Source organism: Oreochromis niloticus, linkage group LG20 (assembly GCF_001858045.2).
Source record: "Oreochromis niloticus isolate F11D_XX linkage group LG20, O_niloticus_UMD_NMBU, whole genome shotgun sequence".
Classification (NCBI taxonomy): Eukaryota; Metazoa; Chordata; class Actinopteri; order Cichliformes; family Cichlidae; genus Oreochromis; species Oreochromis niloticus.
In genome coordinates this window covers 15,031,591-15,054,309 of record NC_031984.2, presented here as the reverse complement: position 1 = coordinate 15,054,309, position 22,719 = coordinate 15,031,591, and the positions used below count along the sequence as shown (strand labels likewise).

At 38.9% G+C, this 22,719-nt stretch overlaps 1 protein-coding gene across 7 annotated transcripts in view; it reads right to left on the bottom strand.

Moving 5' to 3' along the window:
- The window catches only part of slc12a5b (solute carrier family 12 member 5b), a 56,437-nt gene that overhangs the window by 14,536 nt on the left and 19,182 nt on the right, over positions 1-22,719 (bottom strand). For 5 of the 7 annotated variants that reach the window (XM_019350181.2, XM_013276232.3, XM_019350182.2 and 2 more), the window contains 10 exons: positions 7,890-7,993; positions 7,626-7,766; positions 5,856-6,002; positions 4,194-4,248; positions 3,977-4,107; positions 1,991-2,238; positions 1,689-1,900; positions 1,418-1,585; positions 597-695; positions 431-488 (listed from right to left, as the gene is read on the bottom strand). In XM_019350181.2, the coding sequence (XP_019205726.1) occupies positions 431-488; positions 597-695; positions 1,418-1,585; positions 1,689-1,900; positions 1,991-2,238; positions 3,977-4,107; positions 4,194-4,248; positions 5,856-6,002; positions 7,626-7,766; positions 7,890-7,993 (1,363 nt within the window). Of the gene's footprint in view, positions 1-430; positions 489-596; positions 696-1,417; positions 1,586-1,688; positions 1,901-1,990; positions 2,239-3,976; positions 4,108-4,193; positions 4,289-5,855; positions 6,003-7,625; positions 7,767-7,889; positions 7,994-9,820; positions 9,933-22,719 lie in introns of those variants that run through there. The other 2 variants (XM_019350183.2, XM_019350184.2) reach the window with 2 other exon arrangements.

Sequence of the window (22,719 nt, the reverse complement as noted above, 5' to 3'; positions counted from 1 at the left end):
GTACCTGGGCCCGCCTACTATCCTCGGAAACGTAAAATGATTGGCTAGAATCTAAAGTGTATCACAGCTCAGGAAAAAAAGCACCGAAATAAAGCACCGAAATGTGCGCTGCTTTTCGGTCTGGTTACTACCGTTTATGTCAGAACCATCCCTAGTAATGTACTCACTTATTGCTGCACATAGTGAAATGCATTATTATTAAACTGAAGCTACACATTTGTTAAAATTGTTAACAACCTGTGCAGGTCTGTAATTCCCTACATTCTTCCTTTCTGACTTTTTATTGGGCCTGTCAAACATTTTGCTGTCACACATGTGCCCAGTTTACAATATTATTAAGGCTTGTCTTTAAAAAAACAAACAAACCTCAAACTACAAACATTTTCTGAGTAAAACGGTCCAAAATTAAATTTAATAGAAGTAGACTTACTTGTCTCTTAGGACGACTCCTTCTATACAAGCACCAAACAGCACCACACAGGACATGTCTGGGTAAAAAAAGCTGATAAGGACCACATGACTGAAAAGGTAACGATAACTTGTGAAAAGTTATATTAATGTTTATTTTTAACCGGCCTTGGTTCACTGAAGGATACACACAGTTGATGTGGTGCTGATGGCTGCGATGGTGCCAATAGGGATTGACTTCTGAGCGTCACGCAGATCTCCCGAGCGGTTGGAGCCGGCCATGATACCTTTGAGCAGAAGGTTAAATAATCGGGAGAGTTGTGACTTGATAATATTACAATGATCAGACTCAGGTTCTCAGAGGATATAAACGATATATGTACATAAAACAGAGCGTGAGAAAGGTCATTACTAACATCCCCCTTTATGGAATACTAAGCACTTTACTGACTTCAGTCATGTTAAAGGTGCTGTTTTCTTTGGCCACTGGAGGGCAGCAAAAACAAACTGTGGACTCAAGGCTGACAGGTCACCAAAAAAACAACAACAAAGTGGCACGGAGAACTTGTAAGCAAATATTTTCCCATTTATACATCCGGCAAGCATAAAAATAAACATTAACATTTATTTGCAACCACCATCTCTCACACCTGAAAACAAAGTAAACTGTCTCCACCAACCCCCGAGGAAACTTTCTGGCTCCTTAATGCCAAATTGGACCGTGTTTACTACAAAACTTTGTGTGGTGCCCATAGGAAAAGTTAAGAGTAGAAACTGCTGTCTGCTAAGCAGGAAAGTGATTAAAGTGGTTAGACAAAGCCAAAACAATTTTTAACATTTCCGAGCAGGCATTAAGAGAACTGCAGGGTCTGGTGCATATTACATGCAGTTATTTGACCCAAGAGGAGTTTTCCCAGACACCTTTGATAAAAAACACACAAACAAACAAAACAACAAACAAAAAAACAAAGCATAATGGACCTCTTTAGCGTGCCTGCCTGGGACTAACCTGTGACAGATGGGAAATAAATTCCCACCAGCAGAGTGAAGAAGCTGGTGATATCTGCTAGAACGTAGCGGTTTGAGTTTGTTGTGGGACTGTCTGGATCCACGTCAGATGCAAGTCCACGCTTTTCCAGAATCATCCCTTTCTCCAGATAGTTACCAAAAAGGTTCTCTGAGAGAAAGAGAGACCAAGTTTAGGAATTTAATCTTTAATACATACTGAACTGTGGTTGGCCAAGAACCCGACAGAAGGTGGTTTACACTGAAGAATTTACCTGCCAGGATGCCACTAGTGACCCCTGGAATACCTTGTATCTCTGTAACATTGTTATTGTTGAAGTATTCATCACAAGTGGCATTGAGGTACTCCGAATCACAAAAGCTCCTCCACAGTTTGGTGGTGACAGTCTCGTTGTCTATCTCAATGACCTTTGCACAGACATCATATCCTTTAGAAAGAAGAGTTCGATTTCCCAGCAGACAGACGCTGCAAAGACAGCCAGCACAGGGCATACCTGTCACGTAGGAAAATTCCACATCATTATGGATTTGTACCAGTCAATAAAGAGTCACTTACGGAAACACAGGGGGGTCAATGGCAGTCTTGATGACTCCAGCATAGACAGACAGAATAGAAAGTATGACACAGGCCAGGAAGACCAGTGCCAGCTTATTGACATATTTGACCCCCACAAACACCACCAGTGCCATGAAGCTCAGCACAATAGTGCCGTACACTCGCATGTTGTTGAGCAATGCTGCTTCTGCCTCTGGGCCCTCCAGGCCCTCAATCTTAAAGATGGCTGCCTGGGGAACAATATAAATCTGAAAGAGGCAAATCAGTGGAGGAAGAGAGGGTTAGAGAGGGTGAGAAGAATAAGGTAAAGTTTGCAGAAGTATTGTAGAGAATCTACATATAAATATGTTTATGCAACTTATTTTTTTGTTAATAAAAAACAATGTCATGTGATATATCAAAAATACATTTTACTATTTATCCTTCTAGTTCTAAAAAAGCAAAACGTTATCATTATAATGTTATAAATACTTTATTAGGTACACCTGTTGACTGTGTATTAACACAGCCAATCACATGACAGTAACTCAGTGCATTGAGACATGTAGATATGGCCAAGATGGCCTGCTGAAGTTCAAGCTAAGCATCAGAATGGGGAAAAATGGTGACTTGAGTAACTTTTGAACTGCTTCACAACAGGTGTCTCCTCTCCTCCTGTCGGCTAAGAACAGGAAACTGAAAACTTGGACAATACTGGAAAAACATTGCTTGGTCTGATGAGTCTTGATTTATGCTGCAACACTGAGATCTTAGGGTCAGAATTGGGCAACATGAAAGCAACATGCAAACATCAATCCAACCTGCCCTGTATTAAAGTTCAGGCTGCTGCTGCTGTAATAGTGCAAGTATTTTTTGACACACTTTAGTAAATGAATGGACCATGTCACATTATAAATGATGACAGTATTCCCATTTTCTGATTGCTATGTCCAGCAGGATCTCAGAAGACTTAAATCTCAAACTGTTTGGACTCTTCGCGATGTGGTGGAATGGATTTGGATCCTGGATGCGCAGCTAACAAATCAGCAGCAACTGTGTGATGCTGTGATATCAATATGGACCAAAATCTCAAAGAAATGTTCACAGCATCTTGTTGAATCTGTGCCATGAGGCTAGTCGGTGTTTATAGGTTTAAGTTTTTTTTCCTGAGAAATCACATCATCTGTTAGTTTGGCAAAAAGTCAGTCAGAAGGGTGCATAACAGCTGCTATGCAGAAACAGGAAAATGCCACCAAATCTCCTCAATTGCATTATTTTTTCAATAACGCAATTTACCCCCTCAAAGCACATTTGTGTTATTTTCACAATAATGGAAATAACGAAAAGAAAACACACTAAAGCAATGAGAATAAAATACATTAACACATTTAAAAAAAAGTTCACTGGGTTAAAAATTACTGTACTGTGTGAATGTGAGTTATTTAGTTTAAAGCGGGAGAGTAACCTTGCTTTTCCCCCCTCTGTCCCCTTACTGCCTGATATCCTTTCATTATCATTTATTGGAACATGTTGTGCGTTAATGATTCCTGTTTTACAGCCAACGTTTGAAGACAATTTAGCCAGAAGATCACAGGTGTAAACAACCAAATTAACAACACGTGGGGTACAGATAGAGTTCAGTGGGTTGAGCAGGCGGCTCATATGCTGAAAGGCTTCTGCAGGGGCCCAGATTTGATTTCCCACTGAACAATTTCCTGGATGTCATTCCCTCTGTTCTCTGTCCCGCTTTCCTGTCTGCTCTCATGTCCTGTCATAAAAATAATAAAGGCCAAAACACATCTATAAAAAATAATAATAACGGATCTCTTTCACTTAACTAACACATTAGCTACAAGACTGAACCAGTAACAGGACCCCAAAACTAACATAACTGGAATTCAGCCTTTATTAGCTCCAGCTGCGCTTTTCCTGTTATTATATTGCAGGTATATGAGAAATACATGAAAAGCAATATAAACCTGTCATTTAAAAATTCAATCAACTTACCAGCAGAATTTCAATACAGCCGAGAATGTACATAGCACCCGCAAAAGTGGTGCCCAAGTAGAAGCAGATCCCGACAGCACCGCCAAACTCGGGCCCCAGAGAGCGAGAGATCATGTAATATGAACCTCCAGCTGTGAGTTGCAAACACACATAGCGCTCAGTGCACCGCTCTGTTGCACACAAACATACTAATGCATGCCCTCAGATATCCACTCACCCGGCACGACTCCATTTGTCGCAATGGCACTCATGGAGATGGCTGTGAGCATGGTCTGAAAACAGCAGCAGACAACAGGGGGGGATTACAGGACTCTGAAAGGCAGCAGGTGGGCAAGTCAAATTAAGGATGTCTGACAGGGAAGCCCCCCCCCCCAACAAAAACATCCAGCAGTGCAAAAGTCTGACTCATCTGATCACATTGAACCGTTCCTCACAGGAATGACTGGTTAGCCACATACTGTCACTTCACTTACAGTCTGTTACAGCAGAGCACGGTAGTTAGATACACTTTTACGGTACTTGTCTGTAGTTTAACTCTTTAATATTAGAGTTTAACAGCATACTACTACAGCAACTAGTAGTCCAAGGTTATATTTATAAAGCCCAGACATGATCTATTAGTAATTTCAGTGTGGGTGAAATCAAATGAAATCCAGACATGTCCTCTTTTTTTTTTTTTTTTTTGTCCTTTTAACGCCCCTGAAACTTCCAACAAAGTGCTGGCGAAAATCAGACAACCCATCTATTTAGGTTTGTTAGACCTTATTTTTAGACACAAACTAATCATAGTAAGATTCCAATGGTCAGTGTCTTTCCTTACTTAAAAAAACTTGTTTCCCTTTTTCATTCTGTAATTTTTTGAAAAACATTTCATGTAATACATTTTAAGCCCCCCTTTGTTGATTAAGCCCACATACAGGGAGAAATATGGTGCTGAAAGCCTGTTAGTGGGTTTACTGGCAGAATGCCGTTTATCAGGATTTACTATGTCACCTTCAGCAGCTGCACAATGAAAATTACATTCACACAGCCTGTTGTACACTGATCAAAAACAATATTAAAGCCACCTGCCTAATATTTTGCTAGCTCCCCCCTGGATATAGACATGGCATCTGCTTGGTCTGCACAAGCAGCAGAATCTCCGCCTGAAAGACCAGAATCTGCAGTTCCAGTGTTGGCCACTTGAGGCTGGGTCCCAGTAAGTTCTCACAGACTGGCATATTAAAAATGTTTAAAACTTGGTACAAAAGTGTTTTGGGACTCCAAGCATAGTTTCCCTCTTTATAATGGATGTTTTTTTTTTTTTTTAAATAACTGACTGGTTGGACTTTGCTTATATGAAGTTAGGGGTGTGGCAGCTTTAATTCACGGGCAGCTGTAGCCATCAACATTTGTGGTGTTAGTGCCTTCTGGAGCTTTTTGAGGGGAACTATTTTATGGCTAATATTGCTTTCTCTGTGGTACAGACACTGCACTAAAGTTTTGGTGAGTTGAATTCTGCTATTTTTAGTTTGTTATTGCTACTAATTAGCTTGGCTCCAAACAAACAGTATGATAACAACCAGCAGTGGCTGCATTCATCTTTTCTATACAATCTATAGGTCTGCAACAATGTTTAGGTAGGTTGCATGTGACAAATATCCACATGAATAGTTCCCAACAGATGGATGCACAGTAAGGAGGTATTCAGTGTTTTCCTGTCATTGATGTTAGAGTTGTGATATCTCGGTAATCAGTTATAAATGCTTGCAAAAGCACTTTTTTCCCAGATTGATAGGCCGAGTGCCTTTAGTTGACTGATTAATGCTGAACGCTGAACAGCCAGCAGTCAGATCGGCGAGGCTCAGAGCGCCCCCAGAAATCCTGCAGTTTTACTCACTGTAGAACAGCACATGAAGACGATTATAAACGAGCCAAAGACGCCTCCAATCCCAACCATCCATGTCATCCGCAGGAAGAGGATTACCCCAAAAATATTCTGGATACACGGCAAGTACACTCCCATTAGAGTGCCCAGCTGAGGTGCCTGGAAAATACACAAAACAAAATAACAAATTAAAAGCTTTATGATAAAAAGTGCACTAACTCCTTCTTTATGGCTAATAAAGTTTGTTGTTCAGTCATTCTGTTATTACATTTATTGTGGGAAAAACAGCTTTTAAAAAAAGTAACACTCCATAATTCATCCCACACCTGTAATTATATCTACCTACAAATATTTTGAACTTACACTACAATAGAGGGCAACATATCAGGTTTATACAGGAAACAGAAATAATTATAATGTAAGTAAATTTAAGTATTGCATAAGGGATTTTAAGTGCTTTGCAATTTCTAAGCAATTTTTTGGAGAAACAAACAATATTTCCCTGACTTATATTGTAAGTACAGTGTACTTTTTGGGCCATATTATCAACTTGCTTCACTTAGGAGGAGAAGACACTCCTTTCCTGTATACTTCTTTTGAAAGTTAGGTTTAAATAGTGATTGTGAAATAAATAAATATGAACTTAGACTTGGCTACATCATTGTAATGTTACATAGACCTGCAAATTTTGATGGCATTTATTTTGCCTTGTAAGGAGAACAGTCCTTATCACATTTATGCAAGTACAATAAAATGACAATCGAATAACAACAGCAACATAATGAATATTAGATAAAGATGTAAAAAGGCAAGATTAATCGACTCCATAGTATGGTTCTAAAAAAGTGCAGCATTTTTAAAATGTAAGATTAGGAAATATTGTTTGTGTCTTTGCAAAACTGCTATGAAATTACACACTAATTAAAATGATTTATGCAGTCCCTAAATTTACTTACACCATAATTGTTTCTTTGTTTCTTGTAAATACCTGACTTGTTACTCCTTTTTTTAGTGTGCCTACCTTTAAACATCTGTAGGTAAACATAAATTTACTACATTATAATTTAATACCACCTGGACCATTTCACCTCTGGTGTTAAAAAGTGTCCTTGATGCTTTCTTTTGCAATCTTCCATAAAATGATGATAAAGGTTTTGATGCAATTTAAAGCTTATTTCCTGTGTTCAAAATGCAACAAAACAATATCGTTTTTTTTACGAGGTGTTGATCGACGCAACACTGGAAGCAGATTTGGATTCAATTTAAGAAAGCAGAAAAATATGGAGACTCTACTGTGAACTTTTGCTGATAATTTAAATGAATAAATCATAGTCAGTTGTATTTAAACATCACTATTGTAATAAAATGGTTAAACTATGAGAACTCCCATCATTTACCATGTGATTTCACCAGCCTGCATTTAATTCTCTAAACATGGTTTTTGGCAGATTTTTAAATTAATTTATGCTTCAAAAAACATCAATGGACAACCTGAAAAAACAGGTGTAAACACATTATGCAGTCAGTGTCCTATATTTCTAATGATTTTCATGTTGATACATTAATTAAAGCACCTCAGCAATAAAATGAGCTGTCCGCTGTGGTCATAAAAATATCCTTTATTATCCGTACGTGTAGGGAGTTTGACATTATAGATATAAATAGTAAAGAATTCACTGTTTTATGATATTTTCTAATCATATTATATGATAGTATTTTGACATTTTTAAATCTGTTTTTGTTGCGTGAAGTTTAATAGGTCATATATATAACATACTGTACCTTGACAGGTTTTTTAGATGGACGTGACCCCTCCTCATTATTCTCAGCCTCTTCGTGCTCTTTGCTGCCCGTTGGCAGGTTGGAGTAGTTGGCCAGAGTGCTGAGCAGGGAGGAAACCATAGGACTGGTATCCATCTCTTCCTATAGTGCAGTGCAAATATATGCAAAGTTCAACTTAAAAGCATATACAGTCACATTTCTGGCCTTAATAACACCACTTAAGGACAGCAGCCTATATTACAGGGCAGTGAAGAGTGCGCCCACCTCAAACAGAGCCATGTTATTGCCATCATACTGCTGGCTCTTATCCATGTTAGTGGCTGCACTGCTGTTGATGAAAGGACTGCTCTCTTTAGGGTTCCCATCTCCTGTAACACAGAAACAACAAGGCACAGTCAAAGTCAAATCTTAAGTCATGTTAATAGCACCAATGTGGGTTTTGACGTGGTGATGTTTTGAACTGAGGCCTCGAGTTAAAGCATGAGATCCTCATTTATAAAAAAAGCTTAGTTACTCTCAAGAGCATTCGCTGATGGTGTGCTTTGCTTAATTCTTAAAAGATGACACACATAAAAATCCTTGATTAGTCAAACCGTATCTTGTAACGTATACACCTGTGACCAATAAATGTCAGATTAGTTTAATCTGACGCCACCTGCTTTGAGTTTTCTCCTTATTAATGGCAGCACAAACGTGACCACCTGCATTGATGCTAATTAGCTAAGAGAGAAGGGCACAGGAACGATAAAGAGAAAGGCAGACAATTTCGAGAGAGGTGGAAGTGATTTTTTAAACAGGACAAAAGAGGCTTGAGACAGTGAAGAGAAAAAGAAAGCTAAAAGACTGAAAAGAAATGTGCAATCGCAGCAAAATATCCAAATCTCAGCCAAATCTCCAAAGAATACTGATGTTAAGCCAAGTTTCACAGCAGCAGATTAAATCCCAGTTTGGCAAAGACTTATTTATTCATTTATTTTCGGTTTCAATGTTTTAATGTTCAGCCAATGTTCTGCCAAACCACTAGGCAAAGTTGTACATGCAAGCCACATCGCCCAAAAAAGTTTTGGTCTTAAATTTTTTTATTTGGATTTCCCACACAGCCATTGAATTGACAGTTTCAGGGCTGTAAAACAAACATCGTGAGGCTCAGAAATCTATGAATCACGTTACTATCATTTTTGTTTTTACTTTGTTGCTGAAAGTGGCCTTCAAGTGGACCAAGCTGAGCATGAAAAACATGCATTTTATATTTAATAATAATAATGATGTGATTCTTATTTAGAATGACTCTCAGGAAAACTGAGTTTTATCAATGAACTCGACTTTAGCCAGGAATACTAATGGACCAAAAGAGAAAAGCTAACAAAGTACGTCTCTGAAATCTCACTTTGTATTAAACCAGTTTTCCATGTCTTCCAGTAATATAAGAACAGCATGGTTACTTTTTCATAATTTAAAATTGTTCCTTCAATCCTTTCTTTAATTCAGAACACACTGAATCTGGGAAGTACTCCTATGAGTCTTTAATTGAATCATCAAATTATAATAATGGTCATGCAAAGTTCCCCTCAGGCTTGGCTGCATATGTACCACAAACAGCAATATCTTTTATAAATAGCAGGAAAATGACTTACAACATGTATAGGTTTTTCTTACAGATCAGATCATTTTGTTTTCAAATAAAATGTTATAAATAATTTTGAAGCTCAATTTAAAAGTCCCAAGCTTGAAAATTTGCAAGTAAACTGTACCAACATGTCACTTCCTGAAAATAAATTACTAAATGCTTTAAATGTGAATAAAAGAAGAAGAGATAAGAAGAGGTACACCTGCTCAACTGCTTGTTAATGCAAATATTTAATCAACACATCTCATGGCAGCAACTCGGTTCCATGCAGACACAGTCAGTATGACCTACTGAAGTTCAAACTGAGCATCAGAAAGGTGAAGAGTGATTTTAGTGGGCTTGAACTCTTTTGAGCTGATAGGAAGGCAACGAGTAACTCAAATAACCACTGACATCATCTAAGTGTGAAACAGATCGAAACTCAGGCTACAGTGTGTATTGTTTCACTAATTTGGAAAACAGAAAAGCGGAAAAACATTATCTGGCCAAGTGAGTTTTGATATCTGCTGCAATATTTGAAATTATAGGACCAGAAAAGAATGCTGGTAGCACAGTTACAACAACCTACCTGAGCATTGTTGCTGACCATGCGCATTTTTTTATGACCACAGTCTTCTGATGACTTTTTTCAACGGGATATTACACCAAGTCACAAAGCTCAATCATCTCAAACATGACAGTGAGTTCCCTGTACTCAATCAGCCCCCATAGTCACCAAATCCTAATCTAACAGAGCACATTTTGGATGTGGTGGAGGAGGAGATTTGCATCGTGGATGTGCAGCTGAGAAATCTGCTGCACATCACTGATGCTAGTTAGCTAAGAGATGTTAGTCAAAATCTTAGTGGAATGCTTCCAGGTTCCAGAATTAAATCAATTCTTGAGGCAAAAGGAGGTCCAACCTAGTGTTTACAGCGTTTACATAATGAAGTGGCCAGCACACAAACACACACACACACACACACACACACACATTCCTCTAATATCTCCTTTTGTCCAGTGAGCTCTTTGTTGGAGTCCTTGGCCTGTTTGTTTTTCACTGAGTCACAGATTTTGAATGATTCGTGTCTGATCCTTGGAGTGGCTATGCTGCCGGTCATGCAGCTTCAAGGCCAGTTAATATTGTGTCATTTTGTAGCAGCGGAGATTGGCTGAGCCTGCTTTTGCCCCACGAGTCCCAGGAGAGACATTCTTCGGGTGATAGCAGAGGAACACTGACAAATCACTTCATTACACAAGCCCGAGCACGCTAAAAAGTCATATCATTATGGGTCTTTTTTGTTATTTCTAACTCCAGCGGTTATGTTAGCATTCTGAAGCAATATTATTAACGAGATGAAAAACACATCTTCTGTTCAACATGTGCATGTTGTATTTTCCACAGAAGGTTAGAAGAACACATCAACTAAAATGCCTGCAGCATGAGTGCCCTCTTAATCCCACATGAGACCTCTCTACAGATGGACAGGGTTAGAGTGTACAGTGATATCATAAGTCAGTACGATGCATGTTTGTGCAAGTAGAGATGTAATGCATGAATGCAGTCCAGCTGATATTAGCATTCATTTTTTATTGACAGCAGGTTAGATTTAGAAATGAATCACGATTTGGGGCAACTGTTTCCCATGACAGAAAACCCTTATTGGAACTTGCATTTAGTCATTTTTATAAAGTTGGACATAATACACACAGTGGAGATTTCATCTTATGAGGTATGATGAATGGGCAGGGAAACATTTGCATATTTGCCTTCAAAAACTCTTGCAAATAGCTGCTTTGTCTATAAATGGTGCTGAGAAAGTGGTGTGCGGTATTTTTGTCTGTTGCTGTTTTTAACAGCCATTTCATTGGAAAGAGCTTCCTGTGCCTGGAAGTAACCAGCGCTAAGCTCTGAGAATAAACCACAGAATTAAAATTGGAGGCTGTAAAAACCAAAACAAAGAGGCTATAAATTTTGGTAACGCTCAGAGGAACTTCAGTGTTGGCTGTTAATTCCTTTGTGTCTGCCTATATTTGTGACTAATTTAACAATGAGTAATAGTCATCAAAAACACTATGAAAAAAAACCAAACAAAAAGCCCTTAAGCATGGGACTTTTAACAGTTGTTATTTCATTACCGTATAATCATGGCTATAAGCCTCTGGAGGTTCAGTCAGATCTTTTACAAAACCTTCCCTTGATAATCACAAAGAAGGAAATAAGTGACCTTTGGAACAAACTTAAATTTATGCTTAAATTTTGTTTTTTTGCACATGCTTTCCTCTACTCCAGAATCCCACACCTCTTGCATAACAAGTAAAATTTTTCACATCATGCCTGTTGATGGCATTTGAAGGCCTGTTTCAGTCACGGAGAACCACTTGATGTGAAAGCATGCAACAACACAGTTAAATAAGCAATAGAATCAAGTCGACTCTTCCAATTCCCCAAGCTGCAACAGTATTAACAGTAATCGTTAAAGCAAAGTGGAGAGTCAAATGCCAGCCAAACTGCTCTCACACGGCACATAATCCCTTGAACGGTGGGCCGCTGTCCTAAAGACGTGTTGCCTGTCACACTGGATTAGAAAACATTTTGGTTGTAAGTTGTTAAGTTTTTATAGGTCTTTTTCTGTGCCTAAACACAACATGTTCAAAACACGTGAACATTAAGTCCATTCTTCCTTCTGGAGGTCTTTAATGTGGACTTATGACTCCATTTAAAAAAAAAGGAACAATCCCAGACTGTGCAGATGCCTAATTAAGATGAGTTTGTTACCAGGTGTTGTGACGTTAAGCTTCATGCTGCAATTCTGTTTATTTCCACTTATGGTTGTGATTTAGATTATGTTAAAGCCTACCACCTGAGTATTCTGTAATCCACCAGGATTTTAAAATCTGCATTTAAAGCTTGTTTCTGCTCTTGGCTTAGAATAAAATCAGCTTTAAAAAACAAAACAAAACAACCCAATTTAACAATGTTTTACTAAAGGCCTTTGTGTGTGTTAGCATGTGTGGGTGACGTGTTTTGCATAAATTTTTTTTATACTTTTCTATTTCCTGCTGCTGTGTGTGCCATTCTGCTCTTTGCCTCATCTGGTAAACCTTAAAGAACCAAATATGTGTCACGTTTGAGTCACGGTCTTTGGTCTTTATTCTGTATCGTGTCCTTAAATGAACAGCTCTAAAATATTTCCAACAAAGCTGCATGTCAGAAACAGCAGGGGCACGAGGGATGGATGCCCTGACCATGGGATAAACATCCTTTACTGCATTTTTGTGCTATTAAATTAGCTTGTTTTCTTTTCATTTTGATACTCTGCTTTTTGTCTTTGCTTTTCTTTTCCAAAACTATTTTCATATATATACAGCTTAACTTCTTCCACCGTTGTAGTGCATGACAAATCCAGAAGTCAACTATAATACATTTCCAAGCTGCAGAAATTAAACTTTTGATATTCCTGTCCTCAGATTAGTCTTTAGATTTCCCTCCAAATCCTTCCCTGCAATCAGCAAGCGACTTTACAGTGTCGTCGACCAACTGTGTCATGCATGGCTGCTAAAAAACTGATCTATAGCATGTTTTTCTGTCACAAAGTTTCTTTATTTTTGCACATGCTGCAGCTTTTTATTTTAAGTTCTGCAAGCACTGTTATTTTACAAGAGCTGTTGAAATGGTCATAGACCCGGTCATTTCAGTCGATTTCAGAGATCAAATCTGTATCACAAAGGTTAAGGGGAGGACAGGTTTCTGTAACCATTTAAACATCTCTACTGCTTTTCTTATGGAGCACTATTGGTTGTTTTGATGATCCCTTAATTTTCTCTCTGATAGGATCAGATTGAAATTTTGAGCTACTTTGGTTAATTTGGTGCAATTTAGAAAATGTCAGCATGCTATCATGCTACACTAAGATGCTACACTTCAGCTGTTTAGCAAGCTAACTAGCTGTAATGGTGATTTAGCACAGAGTACTCACTCAAAACTGCCAGCATACAGCGATGGTTCAGATTTGTTGAGCAACAGAAGGTTGATTCATACTTCAAGGTATGCCTCTTATGCCCGAGGGTGCACATACTAGGGGATTACTATCTGTCTGCTCAGTAATCCTGCAAAGGTAGGACACTGTTCTTTACCTCTTTTGAAAAATCCTCCTACCCAAAGGACAAAGCTCCACTTTCCATATGAGGACGCAGTTGTGTAAAACCCTCTGTAGACCCTCTGAAGCAGAACTCAGACGTAATTTCTACTAAATGTTTCAGACATACATTCACTGTTATTGGGTCAATGACATGTAGTGCTAATACTTCAGTAATTGCAAACACTCCCTAATGGGTGATAGATACAATCAGTTGCGACGTTTATTCTGATGATAGACCAGTACTCAGTGTGTCAGTGATAGTGTGGGCTCTGTAGAAAAGCAGCTAACTCTAGCTTTTAACAAATGGTGGTAACTGACACAAATTTCTGACTCCGTAGTAGAGTTGTTGCAATTAATTTTCTTTTAGATGGATTAGCTGCTTCCTAATCCATTAACAGCCATGTTTAACACCTGAGATGTTCTGGGAATTGCTGAAATAGGAGGAGAGCTCAGGGCCTTTCACGTTATGACTGGCTTAGGAAGTTCCAAATGGATAGAAAGATTAAGCCTCTACTACATTGGAGGTTGACCTATAGTGTAACAGGCATTCTTCACTGAGAGATGATCACATTATTTCATTTTCATCACAGTACCCCTTTTATCAAATATCCCTTGGAATATATCATTCATTTTCAGATTTTACTCGTGGTTCACAAAGCCTTTAATGGCACCGCAACTGCTTGCACAAAGTGTGAGCCTCACTAATCCTAAATGTCAGTGCACATCAGTTTTATTGGTGGACAATTGAGTGGCTGTAGCTCAGGAGGAGAGCAGGTCATCTGCTAAGCGGAAGGTTGATGGTTCCATCCTTGGTTGTTCCAGTCTGCATGCCAATTATCATTGAGCAAGGTACTAACACCAAGTATTGCTCTTCAGTTCATCCACTGGAATGTGAATGTTGGCTAGAAAGCCCATAGGCATAAAAAAAGTACTTGGGTGAATGAGGCATATTGTATAGGGTGCTCGGGTAGAGCAGGAGCAGGCTGTTAGGTACCCGCAGGCCCGTGGACAGGGGTTAGGTCGAAACCACCAGTCCATTTACAATCATTCAGTCTGGTAGAAATTTGCTTCAGTTTCTTTAATGTTTCACTATACGTTGTATTTCAATGATGCACAGCACAGGACAAATTTGCAGATTGCAGTTCACGTAGTCGTGATTCAGAAGAATCAGTTTTCAGAAGCGACCTCAGTCAGTCAGTCTGACAACTGAGTAATCCTTTTGGTCTCACGCTGTCTGAAGATTTTAGTTTGAGCTTGTAAATGGTTACAAGTTAAAGCTTGACAAAAACCCAAGAAATAACTTAAAGATACCAAAGTGAACTCATAAAGCGGTATTCCTGCCAGCCTGTGCCATTTAGAATTGCTTGCATATATTATTGCTTCATGACGGTGAGCATGCTTAAACAGTTAGGGATCATTATGAGACAACATTTTGGTTTAGTTTTGTGCCTTGTATTGAGTAATCTGGAATCAAAGATCTTTGCCCACACAAACACAAAGAGAAAAGAAAATATATTGCTTGTTACTCACAAACTGCTGCAGATTATACTTCATATAAGAGCAAATCAAAAGCGTTTGAAGGCGATGACATCCTTTGCTTTTCTCTGTGGGAAAGTACATAAAGGTACCCCATGAAAAGCCAACAGCAAAGTACACAAAGGACCTGAACTCTATGGTATTCTTTAAAATAAAACATAAATATGACCATTTTTTAAATGCTGCTTTTCCAATCTAAACCTGAAAGGAAGGATGGCACAGACTGTGGCCAGGTGTGCTGTCTCATGCAGAGATGATAGTCAAGACAAGTCTTTATGGAAGTTTGGGAACGTTCACAATAACCTTGATATTAAACAGTGATTCAGGAGTCGTGCACTCGTAGATCTCAGACGTTAACTATTAAACTAAAACTTTAAACTATGCAAAAGAGATGGGTGCAGCTGGCAAATGTCTATAGTTTATGAATGCAAATTAACAAGTAGAGTGAGCTTGTGCTTTGCCACACTGAGGGAAAGTATCCTTTCAGAGCACGGAGGGTCACAGAGAGTCGTTATTATGTTAACTGGAGGGGTATGAAAGATTTCCTCTGTCCTTATTACAGGGTTGAAGAATCCAGATGATGGCATTCTGGTTGACTAGAAGGTTGTGAAAGAGGTATGAGGTGTTGTCCAATATGCTGAGCAATTCCTCCGGCATCTTTCACTCAGTAACCAACTGTAGAGGCTTCAAGTTAGTACCTAGCAACGAGCCAGCCTTCAAAATCAGCTTGTTAAGCTTCCATAGTTACAAAGAAACTTGCACCAGCAGTCTAACAACAGGTGTGAACATTTTACTGTATACATTAAATGATCTAAGCTTCATCCGGAAGTAAAGTCTGCTCTGTCTTTTCCTGTAGAGAGGCTCAGTGTTACACTTGTGGTGAACAGCCAAGTATCTGGTGCTCTGCACCTCTACTGGCCCACTGGTTCCCTGTACTCTATCTTCGCCTCACCACTGATAGACCCCAAAACTGTAGCATCACCTGAGAATTTAAATTTTATACTGATGTCGCCACTCTACAGGGTAAAGAGAAAAAATTGCTATACACTCTCTCTGCTCACTGCAAACATGCTTACATTCAGTTGCCATTCAGATGTTAATGCAACCAATCTATAATCATTGAGGGCAAATGGAGTCAGAATGTTTTCCATAATCCTCCTGCCTACACTTGACACACGTATGATTAACTGATAAGAAATAATCAGATCAGAAAGACGACGTTGTTGGAGAGGAAGACGCTTATATTTACACAGCAGCAAGCAGAGCTGTGATGAAATTTGACCACAGTGTGCAGATGAAAGGCAGTGGGTGGTGCAGATTTGTACCCTTGATGTGACATGGTTATTAAAAAATGAACAGTTTATACCGGCTTTTAAAAGCTTAATAGGACACAGGCTCAAGGGGATTATCCAGCAGCTGCTGAAGGCCAAAGAGAAAAGCAGAAATTAACTTCTGCATGTGAGAGAACTGCACCAATCAGCTGCACAGCAGCCTCACAATTACATCAGACACACACACATTCCTCCATCGTTTTCACCTCGCATGCTATAACCAAGGAATTAAAGCTAATTCCATGAAGTTATTTGTGTAATTTAACTCTGTTTCCTCACTGAGAGCCTCTGTCACTGTGTTGCACATAGCTTGCTGTGTCTGTCTGTTCCACAAATAAGCATGGAAGAATTAAATTTAATTATTTCTGTTAAAAATGATAAAAGTTAAAGGTTAACCTTCCACTGTACTTTTATTTTAAACATCAGTGAACTACACTGTTTGTTAGTTTTAGCTCATAATGTGGTTTTCCCTTCTTCCCCTCCCTTCTCCTGGGAGGGCACTGATATGCCATTTCATATGTACTAAGTGAGACAAGATCATTCGCCGTCTTGCCTCAGTGCTTTTAATTTGTAGTACATTGTCTGGCACACACACATATAATATAACGTTTATTATTTCTTTATTAAAGACTGCTCCCAATTTACTCCAATATCCAATGGAAGTCAGTGAAATAAGATATTACAGGGATTATCAGGAGGATCTTCAGAGTGTGATTTAAACATGTGAAATGATAAGGTACAGGAATTTGGCTTCTCAAAAGCAGCCAGGCATCAAAATGAATGCTTAATTTCCAATACAAGGCAAGCATGGCTTCAGTGTAGTCTGTGGGGCAGACAGCATTGGTTTCATTTCACCTTTTGACTTACATTTTGTCTGGTACAGGTTCTCATGCTTCACTGCATGTAATAACTGTGCATTTATACTTTGTTTGACAAAATATTGGCAAAACTGATAACTTTGCCTCACATCTAGAAGGTTTGAGTGCACTGGCTGGCTGAAGCCTTTCTGTGCAGCGCTTGCATGCTCTCCCCTTGCCTGTGTGGGATCTCTCATGGTACACTGGTTTCCTCCCACAGTTCAAAGACATGCATGTTAGGTTAACTAGCAATTCTAAAATTCCTGTAGGTGTGAATGTGACGCCTCGGTGAAAGCGAAAGTGTCGGCTCTGCAGACTGGAGACCTATCCAGGGTTTACACTACCTCTCACCCCATGATCTTTGGGATAGGTTCCAGCAAATGGATGAGGCAAAACGATGGATGGATAAATGGATGGATGAATCACAAAAGGCTTGTTAAGCAGTATAGACACCAAAATAATCGTCTGAGCCTATTGTAAGCTTGTATATGCAGTGAGTACTTGAACTCATAAAATCCCTCATGTGTTTGCGTTAAGCTCCATTGTTTGCTTGGCTGTAAATTCAGAAGCAAAAGTCCCAAGATGCATAAATGTAAATACACGAACTTCTATGAACTTGTCAACAGATCTTAACACTTTGACAAAAATAAGGAGGTATAAACAGAACACTCACACCGGCTTGAGAATTTCCAGATGTAAAGCTTTTTTGTGTTGAACAAACCAATCTTGTTGCATAAGAAATCAATTTACACATCTCCTCTTCCAACACATACAAGTATTTGGCAAACAGAACAAAACTTGGTTACATGGTGAAAATTGACATTCCCTGTATAACTCTGCAGCTAATGAGACCACCATGTTCATGTGGTTGTTGACACTTATGTAAGCCACCAGAGATTTGAATATGGTGAGAACGTGCACAGGAATACAGACACTACATGCTAAAGTGTTGTACTATATATGTAGTGTATAAATCTATCTAGCCAGTCATATACTTGTTGGATCACAATTTCTGCGTCAATTAAAGCAAGTTTGCCATTTGGGAAAATGCAATTATTTGCTTTCTTGCTGATATTTTAACTTAACTTAGCACAAAGAGGAAAAGAGGGAAACAGCATCACTGGTCTGTCCAAAGGGCAATAAATTCAGACAGCAGCACTGTTAACCTGACTTCCCATCTTTGCAAACAATTTAAGTGTAATATCACAACCGTGTGCAGGGAGCTTGTTATTTTGTTGCTTTTAAACAATTCCCATGAAGATTGGGCCTAGATCTGTGACTTTTTGCAATCAGTTGGTTTCTTCACAGTGACTTCGTTGCATCAAGACAGCAATTGCACTGCAGTAGGACGGAGTCAGTCTGCTATCAGTCTGCTATCAGTTTGCAGTTAAATGGGGTCAAGCTGGCAATTACATACAATCTGTTTGTGATAATATGGTGATTATCTGTGATAAATCAGCAAAAACTGCAAATCTGTCGCTCTCTGCTGCAAATCTGTTGCCATCTGTAAACAAAGAGATTCACATTTGAAACAGAAGTTCAGAAACAAATAGCAATTTAACTGCAACATGGTATAGGTGGTCTGCAATCTGGCTTTTATATAGGAATATAGGAAATCAGCTGGAAAGCAGGAGGGTTGGAGACGCCTCGCAGAGGAGTTGCATTAATCACTCTACACTGACTCAGAGTGATCGTGTTGGGAATCTGTCTGCATTTCTAAATTAGACTGTGATTATTTGCAAACCTTTCCCAATCTGTCTGAAAGTGATTGCAGTCAGGCTGCTATTATTTGTAGACAGGTTGCCTCCCACCAGACGACCTGTGCAACTGCCTTGTCATCAAAAGTGGCAACCACTGATCATTTTCCCAGTCACAAGGAGGTTGGCGTCCCAGTTTTACTCTCTGTGACTGTGCCATTAGTCAACTACCTCCTATAGCTGTCCATTAACTGCTCTTTTTTTTTACACTTAGATGTGACGGTGTTATTAATCTTCCCTCGTATTTCTTGAGAGAAACTGTAAAAAAGTGCATTTTGCAAAAGACGGAACTTTTAAGTTTGAGTAAAATTTTCCGATAGTTCTCAAGAAAACAGTTTGGTTTGGTTTTAGGACGCTAGAACTGCTTCATTAAGTCTGGTCATTTTGTCCTTTGTAGTAAGTGACTGTGTCCCACCAGTGTGGTATTATTGAGTTGAGCCATGTTGCTGAACAGTCTTAACTCAGTTGAGACATTTAAATAAACAGTTACAGCTTTCATTCTTATAAGAACTGGTTTCTATTTCTTTATCCCAATTCAGGTCTTTCTACCCTTAAGTCACTTTGTCAGTAATGACAACTGTAGCTGAAATAAAATTAACTTTGCTACTGTTTTACGTGTTAGTTTTACATTAATTTTTTGTGTATTAGAAAGGTAGAAAGGCGCATATGTTTATAGAAAGTACTGCCATAATGTACCCGCTGATTCTCGCTCTGTCTGAGGTTTCCACCTAAAACGGGTGCCTCATTTGTTAGATATCACTCCTCTTCGCAGATCAACACACAGAACCTGAAAGTGTGACAATGAGAACACTGAGAAACAAAGGGTGAAAAAAATGATGTAAAGGTAGGTGGGAAAACACACATATGACCTCAGTGGAACAAGCTCTAAAGAAAAGTTTTACTTAACTGTGCCCTCAGCTTACTCGTTTCAGAAAAAGAAAATCAAAAGCTGAACCAGAAAAGGATGACTCATCTGAACACTCAGCTAGTTTATTCTTCTCGGCAAGGGAACATCAAATGATTCATCCACAACACTTCAGGTTGTATGAAGGTCAATGAGGATGATTTTATCATATTACATGGAGGATGTCTTATTTGCGTCCCTCCCGTTTCTTTATGTCTGTTCACAGACATAAAACAGGTGTTGACAAATGAGGAGATCTAATATATGAGTCAGAGTGCACTTCTGTATAATTCGATCACATTAAAGAAGTACAGGAAAGTGTTAATAAGGATAATAATCTTACAGCTGCAAGTAGCATCTCAGTCATTAGACTTTGTTCTGGACAAAGTCAAACAAAAAGAATAGAGTTTGATTTTTATCACACTTGCACTAATATGCAAGTTATCCAGGTGACAACACTCACTGTGGCCTGTAGGCTGATAGAGGAATGCCACAGTGATGCATGCACACCAGAGTGTCGCCCCCATATCCAAAATACACAGAAGGTGCAGTTGGTTTCTTTCAGAGATGCGAGGACAGCAATCTTTTTTTATGCATCCCAAAGTACAAGATAGTGAAAGCTTTGCCATTGGAAAGAAATACAGATAATAAACATAAATGAGCTGCTGTCCATCCAGCTTTACCAGACATATTTGACCTTACCAAGCAAAAGCAGGTACATCAGGTTTATATAACAAAACAAAGTTATAAGTTCATCAGATAACAGAACAATGATCTTTTCTCTTTTTTACTCATCTCCACAATTTTCCTCATAACTACTTTGACAGCTCACTTGTGTCACGCACAAAAACTCTTGATAGCTTTAGCTTCGTCCACTTTTCCTGTTTTAGCTTCTTTAAAATGTCCATGTTCAGCTCAAGGAAGGGTTTTAAGTGTCTGAGTAGTGTTGCTGGTCCACATGTGGTTTACTTTGAAAAACGCTGATCATCAGCTGATTCAGATCCCTCGATGGTCAATCGGTGGGTCTCTAGTTTGTAGCAACAGTAAGACACATTTCTCACTGGTATCTCATCACATATACCATACTTTGTTAAGGCCTCCCTTGTTGTTGCATTTTAAAGTATTGTGTAAGTGTCAGGGCTCTGTGTGCAGGCAGATGGAGAGGTGGATCCAATCGCAGGACTCAGACACTGAATTGTAACTTAAACCTCAGCTTTATTGCTGGCACGAAAACAAAACATAAACTGAGCAATGGTAGCGAGTACTGAACACTAACATGGAAACACACAGGCATAGTCTGATGGTACGACGCGACACCGGGTTGAGGAAAACACAGGGCTTAAATACACAGGGTAGTAATGAGGGAATGGGCAACGGAAGGGAGACACAGCTGGGAGAGATCAGAGCTAACGAGACGGGGGAACCAAGCTGCACACACTAACATAAGACAAAGACTTTCACAATAAAACGGGAAACATGAATTACTGAACAAGCACGCAGACTTAACACTGAGAGACAGAAAATACCACATGGAACTCAAACAATACATGAAACCACAAATCCTAAAGCATGGAATAAACAGAACCATGAACTCTAATAACAACCATCATCACCACCACCACAAGAGAATGAGAAAACAATCCAAAACACCAAGATAACTGAAACACAAAGTACCAGAGAAACATAAAGAATAATCCATGATGCAAAAGTAAACCAAAACATAATAAACTCAAAATACTGGGTCCGATGGACCCAGAACCGTGACAGTAAGTATCTTATTTGTATTTGCAGGGTTAGTAATAAAAAACCTGAAATCCATTTCCTATACCTAACTCAGCAGTTTTGGGTGCACCCCACCCAACAGCAGATTATTGAATATATAAAATGTAATTAACTTCTAGCAGTTTTTTGTCTCGAAACCATTACAACAATATATTGTGATAGAGAGAGTTTGTGTGAAAGATGTTCTCAGATTCCTCCACAGACAGGGTGATGTGACTGGACTGCTGAGAGCGAGCTGTGGGAAGGAACATGATGGGGAAGAAAGGATTAGACCACTCTGTATTTCATAATCTCCAATCTAAGATGACTTGGTGGGAAAGATGTTGTAGCTCAGTGGGAGGATTAGAAGAGAGATGTGTCACTATCGCCTCTTTGCTTTCTCCATTTCAGGCACACTGTTTCTGGATCTCCTACTGTTGACCTCTGAGATCGTTGTCTCAATAAGCCTCAGTGAGTCAGTGGTTGTTGAAAGTAGGTGTCACTGAACAGAAGGGCCTAACAATAGTGAAAATATTCTTACGACAACAGCGAACTTTGTCTTTCCAAATGCTTCAAACTAAATGAATCTATCCAGTCACGGGACACTCAAATAAGACTGAGAACCATTTACACCTATAGCCAAGAGTTGAAGAATTGCCAAGTGGGCAAAAGTCAAAGGACCTTGAAGGAACCCTCATAAGAAAATCTAGAACTCCACACAGAAAGTCAGCCAGTGTCTTTTTTGCTGTAAGGCAACAATGCAAAATACTAACCGTTGTGCTTAAGTGGGGATGTTTCTAGGAAATCAAAATACATAATAAAAAAATAGATTATTCAAAAAAAAAATCTAGAAGACATTGAGAGAGATTTTCAGGCTTAATTGCAGCCTTATATCCTATTGCTGATTTATTCTGTAAAAAAAACACAATTTTGTTGCATAATAGATTTGCATAGTTGAAAAAAAATTACTTATGCATGTTTTATAGTCAGAATGTAAAGTACCTAGAGCAAACATTCTCATTATGTGTCACTTTTCATAATCATGCATGTTGTATCATTGCTATAATAATATAATTCATAATAATAATGTATCTTATCTGCAAAATTATCACCAACGTAAGCTGTAAAATAAATGGCATGGAGCAGAAAGTACAATGTTTATAACAGAAGTAGAAGCAGATAAATGCACATATATAGCTA